The sequence below is a fragment of the Nestor notabilis genome, unplaced genomic scaffold, assembly GCF_000696875.1.
Source record: "Nestor notabilis isolate BGI_N333 unplaced genomic scaffold, ASM69687v1 scaffold27005, whole genome shotgun sequence".
NCBI classification, from domain to species: Eukaryota; Metazoa; Chordata; class Aves; order Psittaciformes; family Psittacidae; genus Nestor; species Nestor notabilis.
The window spans coordinates 1-11,898 of NW_009929264.1; the positions used below are offsets into that span (position 1 = coordinate 1).

Here is an 11,898-nt window from a genome sequence, read left to right on the forward strand (position 1 = left end):
TTCCTGAAGAGGCCAAAGTCTGCTCTCTAAAAAAAAAGCTTGTAAAAATCTAAGCATGATTTTCAAGCAACAGTACAAAGAAAGAGCTCCTCCCTTTCTCTCAGTCTTGGGTTATGAGCCAGATTTAATAGCAGAAATAACACTAACTGCAGATGTCTGCTCTTCAGTTTTTCTGTGCGCACTTCTTGTCAAAAGTAGCATATTAAAATACAATTTTTATTCAGAGACAATAAAGCCTTTATTGCTGACTTCAAACAATGAAACCACACCACTGAAGAGAAACTGCAATTAAGGCCTATGAAGTACAGTATGAGCCGAAGCAGAAAATAGCACACTCAGTCTCAGAACATTAAGTTTCTCTTTCACAAGGATGGTTATGGGGCAGATTCAAGCACTTTCAGTGAAAATTCTGTTCACATTTAGCAGAACCACCATTGTAAAACATTATAGGTTATTTAAAAAAAAATACATTAAAAATGACATAATTTTCTGTAGCTCTTCTGAGAGCATACCAACTGGTATCTGACTGCACAACTATTAGTATTACCTGTCTTTATCCACAGCAACTGTTGTAGGGTAAGACTGGTTACTTTTATTCCCAGTACCTAACTGACCATATGAATTGGCTCCCCAGGCATAAATCTGACCTTCATCTGTTAGTACTAATGTATGTGCATAGCCACAGGCAACCTGTAAAGAAAAATAAAAATAAAAATCTTATTTTTATGTTACAGTAAGTTAATACAGATAGATACATGTTATGATACACATCAATAGATTCTATACCTGTGTAAAAATTACAAAAGCTACAAATACAGAAAACGCTCAACTGCAGCATCATCCCAAAAAAGAAGGGTATAATGAAGAACAGGGTAGCCTAAGAAGACTTTCTTATTTACTGAAATAACAGGTTGTTTGGGTTTTTTTAAATTAAGTTTTACATTAAAAATAAAAAAAAGCACACAATTTCTAATGGCCTCTAAGTAAAATCCTGGCCTCACTGAGAGTAATGGCAAAATTCCCACTGAACTCCACAGGATCCCACTTTCTTCCTTACTGACAGAGTTCCATTTTAAGATACATGTTCTTATTCTTATAAACAGTGCTTCAAACAAAGAGACAAAGGACTATCTCCTTTAAACATAGCATGTCTTAGCATATTTTCAATTGTTCCCAAAGGGTTTGATATGGAGTGTCACACACATACCCGCTTTACACGAACGTCTTGCAAAGCTGCTATTCGGCATGGTGTCGGCTGATTGCCACCACTGCCCAGTCCAAGCTGGCCATTACCATTGTAACCCCAGACATAGACCTTAAAAACAGAGACAGGGACTTCAACTGTTTGCTACTATCTACTTCTCTTGAAAGCAGTGTAACTGCTTCAGAGTTACAGTAATAATTTTCTTCAATATTTCCTGTCCCCACACCTTAGGATCTGTACTTTATATGTAGATACACACAAACACACACACATATAAATACCTAAATAAATGTACATATATACACACACGTCTATGTTAGGATGATCAGGGGGCTGGAGCACCTCCCTTATGAAGACATAATCTGAGAAAGTTGGCGCTGTTCAGCCTGGAGAAGAGAAGGCTGCGTGGAGACCTTATAGCAGCCTTCCAGGATCTGAAGGGGGCCTACAAGGATGCTGGGGAGGGACTCTTCATTAGGGACTCTAGTGGTAGGACAAGGGGTAATGGCTTTAAACTTAAACAGGGGAACTTTAGGTTAGATCTAAGGAAGAAGTTCTTCACAGTGAGGGTGCTGAGGCACTGGAATAGGTTGCCCAAGGAAGTTGTGAATGCTCCAACCCTGGAGGTGTTCAAGGCCAGGCTGGACAGAGCCTTGGGCGACATAGTTTAGTGTGTGGTGTCCCTGCTCATGGCAGGGGGGTTGGAACTAGATGATCTTAAGGTCCTTTCCAACCCAAACCATTCTATGATTCTATGATTCTGCACCACAAATTTTGGATGGTGTTTCTGTTTAAAATACCATCTGCATGCTCATTTAAAATTCTAAACTTCCATTTTCATGTTGCTTTTTAAGATTTTTAAGATTATAGATTATGTAAGACTACAATATTTTAATATGAAGAGCAGAAAATAAGTGATTCATATGGGTGTTTCCCAGCACAGAGCAAATTCAGCACAAATACTTCCCTTTTTCAAAGAGCTAAATTCTCATTCAAAAATCCTCTAAAAGAAAATAAAACACACTAAACCAAATATAAACTGGGAGCTATACAAAACAGTTTGAGTGGGCTGTTATTAGCTTTATGCTGAACATAACAATAAAGGAAAATACTGAGCTCTGATAATTTCAGTGACATATGTTCTATTGCAAACAGTCAATAGCTACTTCGGTATAAACTGAAATGCTTTGAGCGAAGGAGCTAGAGAGGATATAGATGGCCTCAAATCTTCAGCTCATATAGAGTAAAACAAGAACACTACAACAACAATCTTTGCAATGTGGGTAAAATGCATAAGAGGGATTCAAAGGGTACTGCAATGTATGAAATGAACTTTTATTCTGTTTTCTTGGAGACAAACTGTGCATATATGAGCACTGAAAATTAAAATAGCATTCACTGATTATTCTCACATTCTTGGTACTCAAGATTTTAGTATTGAAAATAATTTTTTTTTCTATGAATGCAGCAGGCAGCAGTGGGATAACATATTAATTATCACTTTCATTTTTTGCTAGAAAATACCAGCTCTAAAAATCAGTAAATCAGTGACACAAACTTAGTTATTTTTCATATGAGAAAATGAAGCTATCATGAAATGCTAAGTATACAAATATATAGATTCAGTATGTTTTAATCCCAAAATTTGTAAAAGTCTCCTCACCTCCACAATGCTATTTTTAAATTTGATACTTGAATTCCTTCCACTCAAAGCCAACTTTGAATGCTGATACAAAGTAACAGCTGCTAAATTTTATGAGTAATCTCACACACCAAAAAGCCGTAAATTAAACATTAGTGAACAATTTTCCTTATTTGCTCTACCTCCTTTCTAAAGGAAAAACCATAATCAGCATGGATAGGAAAGCGTGCTGAAGTATGCCAGAACGTGCAGGACAATCTATGACAAAGGTTTTTACAATCAGTTTAAAGAGGTAGATTTGAGGGAGTCTGGAAAGGTACACTTCTTTTCTAGAGTAGTAGCTTATTAATGAAATGATCTAATCCCATGATATTACATCATACAAAATTCAGTCAGAAAGTTCACTTAAAATTTCTTACCTCTCCATTTTCCACCACAGCCATAGAGCACATCTGTCCACAAGCTATATTAACTACTATTTTGTTTTGTAGGCAGCTGGTAACTCTTCGAGGAATTGGCTGATTAGCTGTTGAACCTGATCCAACTTGGCCTGAGTTATTGTAACCCCATGTGTATACCTGTTGTAAGAGAATTGTCATAAAAGACTATATAACATACAGTTCAAAGCATATATTCAAGAGAGAAAAGTTATATGCATAAAAAAACCCCAACATTTTGAGTTCAAGTGGATGTATTCTTTTAAAGATCTAGGAAGATACACAGGTTTACAATCTACTTGTTTCTATCAAAAATATGCCACTCATAATATTCATATATTCTATTATGTTCCTCCAACCAAAGGTAAGAGGCAACATGACAGTTGATTTAAGACTGGAAAAATTCACTGCTAGTTTTCCAGAACCCAAAGAAAAATGGCTAACTGGACACAAATGGCATCTCAAAGTAAACAGAAAACTTTTTACTTTGGTGGGTAGAACTCCTTACATGATTACATGAATGTGATTTATACTAATGTCAGCTTTAACTCCACTAAGCATTTACTGTTGAGTATAGCATAGGAAGGAACTGGCTGCCCTCTACAAACACATTATAATTTGTTATTATAAGCAGATGTGGCATAAAAATCAATGTTCTGCATGCACTTAAAGCAGCTAGACCCTAACAGGTTTTCTATTTTTATCAAACCTTCGTGGTGCATTAGCAATGCATTAGCACTGTGACGGTAGCAAGAAGCAAGGTCTAATGCTCTAAGTGCAGAATATTTTCCTGTTTCTCACATATGTGAATTTCAATAAGAGAAGAGAAAGATTTATTCCAGCTATTCTCACCTCTCCATCAGATGTTAACACCATAGAATGATGAGAGCCACAGGCAACTTCAATGACTTTCTTGTTCACCAAGTTAGTAGAGACTTGACAGGGAATGAAACCATGATTTGTTGTACCATTGCCCAACTGACTATAAGCATTATGACCCCATGTATACACTTCTCCTTCTATAATAAAAATGTAAAAAGATGTTTTAAAATCTGTTTTTCCAATGCATGCACAACATAAAATTACAAACTGAAAAGTCGAATTCAATAATGATATGCATATTTAACAGTGTGTGTATAAATATCTGTGTATGTATATATATGCCCTCTGGGGCTCTTAATCCCACGGACATACCAATACTACCTTCACATAGTGTTGACCACAAATCTAATAGGACAGTATCACCTACTAGGGTTCCCCACTACAAAGGCAAAATGTGCTATACTAAACCAGTATTTCTTTGCAATAACAGGTTAAATCTAGTTACTTTGTCCTGTCAAAAGCAAACAACCTTCTCTTCCTTTCACCAACATGAGAATACAAATTACAGTAAACAGGTGAAACAGCCACACAGAAACATACAACATAAACTGGAGATTTATTAACACAAGTAGTTAACATAAGGATTGTAAAATACGTAATGGCTGTCTAAAAGGTAGGTTAAAAGAGGCTGAATCGAAGTTATTCATGGGATGGAGTTACAAGTAAAAATCATCAAGTATCAGTTCTGGATGTGTTTTTTTGCAATACTTCATCATCTGGGTAAGGACTATGAGTGTCTCAGCCAGCAAGAAAGTTCAGAATACAGATACATCTATAAAAGCATCCAGAATGGTCTACTCTTAAGACTGCAAAAAATAGTGGAATGTAATTGAATATAAAGAACAGTCACACATGTACAACACAATTCCCCTCACCTAGCTTTGGTCATCTAATCTGGACTACTCAAAGAAGATTTCTTCTCATTAACAGAGAGAGACGAATGTTATCATCATCAGTGAGGCTCCTATAGAACCTCACTGGGAACACGTTAGTTCTCTGTCTTCCAGAATAATGTACTTAATTATGAACAGAAGGACCACCAGCATGATGTGGATAATAGTGTCAATGAGACAACACAAAACTAAAGGTTCAGAGGCAATATTACTGGTCTCACATCCAAAAGTAGATACAGGAGGGAAAGGATGCATTCTAGCTAAAGGACACTGTTGGCACATAAGGGTATAATGTAGCCACTAATACATTTCAAAAGCAATCAGAAGTTCCAAACTTAACTCCAAAGTGTAAATATGTTGGACTTGACTGCCTGGAATGTCTATCCTAATTCTCTCTCTTATGTTACCAGCACAGTCCTTCCCCATCTACTGGACTAATTAAAGTGGACTATCTGAAATACAGAAATATATATTCGGATCATACTTTACCTTCTGTAGCAAGAACTACATGAGGGCCACTTCCATAACTCAGACAGGCTATCTTTTTGCCACACAGAGAATCTAACCTCCTTGGTTCAATAGTGCTCTGCATGTCACCTGTTCCCAAACACCCACTGCAGTTCATGCCAAGCACAAAAACCTGTTATAAAAGAATCACAGAATCATAATTTAGGTTGAAATGGAGGATGTCCTCCAAAGGACATCTAGTCCAACTCCTTGCTCAACAAAGGTTTAAATAGATCAGATGACTCAAGACTATGTCCAGTCAATCATGTCTCCAAGGAAAAGATCTCACAATCCCGCTAGGATTTAACCACTCACATGGTGAATTCTTTTTTCCACTGCCTCTCACCCTGTCACTATGCACCTTCAAGAAGCATCTGACGCCATCTTTTCTTTATCATCTGATTGTGGTAGGAAGCCATTAATTTGAATTGAAAATGTTTTACTAGCAATCAAAACTTTTGCGTGCAACTTTTTCCAGTTATACTATCCTAGTACCGGCTTTCAGAGTAACATTATGCATAACTAAGTATGTCATGTTCATATATACTCTTGGATGATTACCTCATTATTTTCAGTTGCATACAACACTTCATTACCAGCACTGCCAAATACACAGGCTTGACGAATTAACTTGAGCTCTTCTTGAGAACAGAGAGAAAAAATTGGCCACTTCCCAACATCCAGCATCTTCAGGGCTGACAATAATGTTGCTTCCAAGACCTGATATTATAAAAAATTACATCAAATACCTATCAGAGATAAACGTATACGTTTGCACAATAAAAATTAAAAAAAAAACCCAAGAAGGAAAAAAAGAGAAACACCATTCCCTTTTTCAACCACAAACCAGTATTTTAATTCTAGAACTATACATAGAGGGAATCCATTAAAATAAACAAACACAATATATTGTGATCCAGAAAGAAAGGATCTATACGCATGAAGAAAAGTACCATATAAAAAGTTAAATGATGAGGTCATATTTTCACTATATTCATACAACACAACTGATAGCTTATAGAATTCAATGTACAGGATTCTAATATCGAGTGTAAAGTACACATTGAAAACTTTAAATTAACGTGTGTCTTCTTCCTCAGGTGCTAAAATTACTGTTAAAAGAAGAAATCATAAAAAAGTCTTCCCAAGAATATACTTATTTTTGAAAAATATACACTTTTTTCCACACATTGAAAATGGAAACTTGAGAAAATGTTTCCTTTCTCCCTTACTTTTGAAACTGCATTTCAACAACTATTGAATCTTTGGGAACTTCCTAAGAATATCTGCATTTTATGTAAGTAGACATGTAATAAGAGAAAAAAGATAATTAGACATTTCCCAGCTTATCCAAGGACCAATGACAAGTTTATAATTAAAGGAAAAGAATAATGGGTCTCTTCAGTTATTAAAACTAGTCAAGCTAATGTCTGAATCTCATGCAACATTTCTACTGCTTTAGTATAGCATAAATCAGAAAAATGTTGCAGTATCAAAATTTAATAGCAATATTTGCATGGAGCACACATCCAATTTTCTTTACTGAAATTAAACCAGGCTCTGAACGTGAAAAAAGGAAATAGCAGCATTACTTGCCAGGTCAGAAGATAGTGCAGGACAGTAAGTAAGAATAGATTCTGCCTATCACAGGCATTACACAGTTCACTGTTTAACAGTGAGGATTGCATCATTAGTTTATTTCTAGCAAGTATCAGAGTGAAAATAATGATCTGCTACAGCATGTAATTTTTTCTACCTCTGAAACAAAGATGTGAATAAATTTTAGCTTGGAGTCTGAAGCATGTTACGTCAGTAATAAGAATATTGCTTTTTTGATTAGTACCAATTACTATGAAAAAATAATAGATAACATTTGAAAATACAGAAATAAACCCTAAAGTAATCCTGAATTAAAATCTTTTCACAAATAGCAGTTAATCTATTACACATTTCTTTATATATACTTCTGAGGAAGAGAAAGGAGGGTTGGTCATCACTAAAGACAAGTTGTGGTTTTGATCACACCAGTTCTTTCCCCATCATCCACATACCAAGTAACTGACCAATTTCAGCCAAATTTGCAAGCGAAAGGGAAGTAAGATTCCGCTGACACAATCCATTTGGCAGTAGGCAGCTGGACAATCAGACACGTATGTTATGAAATATGTCAGGAAGCAAGTAGGTCAAAGCTAGTCCTAGCACATGCTGTATACCCATAACACATAGCAGGGTTATAAGAGACAAAGGACATGAATCCATATGCAATCAGGCTTCATTCATCTGGTGTTTGCAGAACAATTTCTTTTATGTCAATATGTTAGCATGAATTTTATGGAGGATCTTAGGCACTTCTAAAATATGATAATGCATACTGAAAGCATCACAGACTACTCTTCCCATTGCATCAACTAAATTGCATCCCAATTTTCCTCAAGTCTCATGAAGCCTGAGGTTCAAAAGGACAGTCAGGGTGTCCTTCAGTTGTACAGATTCCCTTAGTGGAATAACATACTGGTTCTAAAATGTGGGCTTTAAATTCCAAGTGCACAGTGGGTCAGAACCCATTCATCTTGAACAGAAAAGGTTTTTTCTGTTACCTCTTTCTAGAAAGCATTCATGTTCTACTCTTGTAATTAACAGGTTAAAAAAAAACCCTACAAACAAACTGTAGCACTTCTCAATACTAAAAGAATACACTGAATGAAAAAAATGAGCTAACATTATAAAAAGCAACCAAGGATTTTAATTTTTGTTTTTAAAAATTAAAAAAATAACCTCAAACTTCAGCAGACTAAAAAATATCCATAACTTACATTCAATATCTGGCATTATTAGTTACATTCAACTCCGTCAGAGGTACTAGCTCACCTTTCAAGATTTTATCCTCTTACACTTCTCCATTATATTTTGTCCCAAAACCATTAAAAAAAAAAAAAAAAAAAAAAAAGGTTGGCCTCTCAGCCTGCCAGTATTTATGTCCCATAAGTGATCAGTTTCCTCATTATATTGCACAGTCATTAAAGGCAGAGACCAGAATTTGAGATTTCATCTGGTCCAGCTACCCAACATGTGTGTCAGTTATAAATCATGAAACTTCTTCACTTCATTTGACCTCAGCCATCAGTTTGAAAGCTAGTCATTCAGTTTTATTTGTCATACAGATGACCCTTAAAAGGCATCATCATTAAGCTTAAAATCTGAATGGTTTCATTAAGTTTTACATGCAAAGTGTTCAAAGAAAAGAGAAAAATGAGAGGAAGCTCTTGCCTCAAATTATGCTACTACAGTTAATTCTAACAAGTTTATGTTGTTGAACATTAGACTGCAACATCTAAATTTACAGCTTAATACTAAATTAAACCAGCCTTATAAGCCAAAGGAGCAATTCAATCCAATTAAAATGAATATGTTGTTGTTCTAATATTATGCGGATCGCATAAGCAACATTTTCTTTGCTAGTATATTTTTTCTACCTATAGCTTTGGTTTTCTGTTTATTTTGAAAGCTACTAGCATGTACTAAGCTACTGCCAAATGGAACCAGGCTTCTTTTTTTTGAATAGAGCACTACAGAATTCTCCATACAAAGAAACCACACTCTGACCTTGGCACTGATTCCTCGAGAAGAAGGAGACTCATCCTCCATATGGATTTGTGCTTGTGTCCCCCTGCAGAGAGAACACTGTGGTTAAAATCACCATATCATATTGCTGCAACAATATTTTATGGACCTATACATGCCTCAGATTAAGTCAGAACTAGTTGCTTCTGTGGGCTGAGAGAACAATAAACACAGATCTCACTCAATTTTGGTTTTGTATTCAACTGTAAAGTGATCAGTTAGACTTTGTTCTTCTGTATTCTTACCTAAAATAATATTGCTTGGGCAAAACATTTTTTTTAACAAGTAAAATTAACCATACTGTGATTGGAAGGGAAGAAGTTTCATTAAACACAATATTCCAATGTCTTTTTGTTGCAGTAAAAATAAATTTAGAACCTTGCTAATGTAATTTGTAAAGACAATTCTTTCAGGAAAAGAAAAAGAAAGGCACATTGGCTGGAGCTTTCTATTTCTGGCTTAAACCTTCAAATGCTCTTCTTACAGTTTCATTCTGAAAACTAATGTTGGAAAAATATTTGGGTCTTTTCAGGTTTTCTGAGAATTGTTAGAATAGTCACTCTGCTTCAGAAAATACTGCCAACCTTGTAAATTACTTGAGTAATTTCTATGATGTGCATTATCAACAGATTTTCAGATCAGATGTATGATTAAGAATCTGGACAGCATATTCTGGCAGTCTGAGTTCAGGTCTTGGAATCTGAAAGTTCTGATCCTGGTTTTGGTCCAACTGTGGCCGGTCTTTGGGTAAGGCACATGTATTTCTAAGGTCAGGTAAGACTGAGCTAGGGAACACACAGACTAGTTGTAATAGCCAAGTTCTATTAGCAGTCTATAACCATGTAATCCTAAATATTTAAACAGGTTCACTGACTCATTTGAATATAAACATTCTTGTAGAGTCTCTCTCTAGGAACTTGGCAGGCAAACAAAAATTTTCAGAACTCCACTTAGTACTTCCTCCCACTTAATTTCAGCATTTATGAATTTCATCTGCTGAATCAAAGGTCTGTCTGGAGCTTCTTCCCCAGGGACTCTAACCACAGGCTTAGCAAAGATTAAGAGGAAAAAGTCACAGAAAAGAGGGACTTGCTGACACCTTTAGGAAAGGAATCTAACCTCTGGTATTCATGATTTGCCAGCAGTTTCCCACAAGAATAGTCATTAAATGATGCTAACTTCTCAAAGTGATCTTGCACAGGAGGACAGACCAGTAATATTGTCAACAACTACTCCTATTTAACAGGCCACATTCTCTTACTAGGAAGACTGGTTTCAAAATTATCTTCCTTCTTCATGCACAGTGAAATGTCACTACTCCATCCCGTGCTGATGATTAACTGACAGAACTCAGCTCATCATTCATTATTCCATTGATGCAGCATTTTCCATTACCAAGAAACTTCATACCCTGAGAAACAGTAAGTGGTTGTCTGAAAAACTGCCAACTCTAACTCAAGTTTAGCCCTTTCCCCTTCTTGCTTCTTGACATTAGACTGTGACTTCTCAGCTCCTGATACAAGCTCTACTGGCTGCCTACTAATTGCAAGAGCAAATCCACATGCAATTTAAAGGTTAGATCAAAGAAATTCTGAAAGACTGGAGTATTTACAGTCTGAAAGACTGCCATCCTTCACCTTGCAAGGTAGGTAACTGCTACAGAAATTTCTAATTGAAATTATCTGAGATAAGATGGCTTTATTGTCTCAATCTCCACAGAGACAAAACTTCAGCCAAAAACATCTTGTCAGACGCCACCTTTCTCTTGGCATGACATCCAACTCCACCTGTTGGCTCCAGGGATGGACCTCCAGCATAACCCCACTGAAGTTTTCAGAGGCTCATCTACACACAGTTCGATGTAGTGGAGCTAGATGCTTGAAACCTATTTGCAAAGGCCTTCATTTTAGTAACATCATCTCCCCCAAAAAGAAATGTGTTGTCAAGAACAATAGCAGTGAAAGCTAAGATGCAAGCAACACACAGAAGAAAAACACGGGCACATGAAAAGCAAGGAAGATAGTGGGAATATTGTTCTCTTACCCATGCTTAGCAACATGCTTCAATACCACTGTGATAAAGAGCAAATACATCAGGGAAAAACTTTCTGAAAGAGGTGAGAAGGCAGGAAAGAAAACAGAGGGCATGATTTTTCAATTCTTCAATGGTTTAAAATAAGTGTTAGGGTCTGGTGTGAAATTTCTGTCGTGACAAAATTGCTTTGAAAAATCATATGTATATTCCTGGGACACCTTCCCCTCACCTCCAAAAATCCACTTTGGGGTTTTGGGCTAGCAAGACAATTTGACTGATTTGATTTTTAAAAGTAATAGTAAGACACACTGCTCATACTAACTTTCTTTATTTCTCCTATTCCTATTACTTCTTTTCTTCGCTTTTGAAGTGCTGTCTATGATCATCACTGATGTAGAACAGTGTATGGTTTACCAGCGAGAAATGAGTGGAAGTGACTGAAAAAATGCATAATCACAGGGAAAATATCTATAGCAGAAGAAAAAAAAAAATCTCAGATTCTTTTCTCATTCTACAAACCCTGCATTCACCCTGAAAAAATAATTTCAAAGCTTTTGCTATCCATTTACCTGACTGACCCAAAGCAGTAGATTTGAATAAAACTAACAACTACAAAGAGAAACTATGTAACAAACTAATGAAAGCCAGAAATACAAAGACTAGAAAACAGTAATTAAA

The 11,898-nt window shown here is 36.0% G+C and overlaps 1 protein-coding gene across 1 annotated transcript; it reads right to left on the reverse strand.

Annotated features, from left to right (window-relative positions):
- Positions 1-408: 408 nt before the first annotated feature.
- LOC104400720 (RCC1 and BTB domain-containing protein 2-like) lies at positions 409-9,216 on the reverse strand. The gene is made up of 7 exons (XM_010014905.1): positions 9,169-9,216; positions 6,127-6,285; positions 5,548-5,698; positions 4,136-4,302; positions 3,266-3,424; positions 1,208-1,315; positions 409-690 (listed from the first exon to the last, which is right to left on the reverse strand). The coding sequence occupies exons 1-7, from the start codon at positions 9,208-9,210 to the stop codon at positions 544-546; spliced, it is 933 nt and encodes a 310-aa protein (XP_010013207.1). The 5' UTR covers positions 9,211-9,216; the 3' UTR covers positions 409-543.
- Between the last annotated feature and the right edge of the window lie 2,682 nt (positions 9,217-11,898).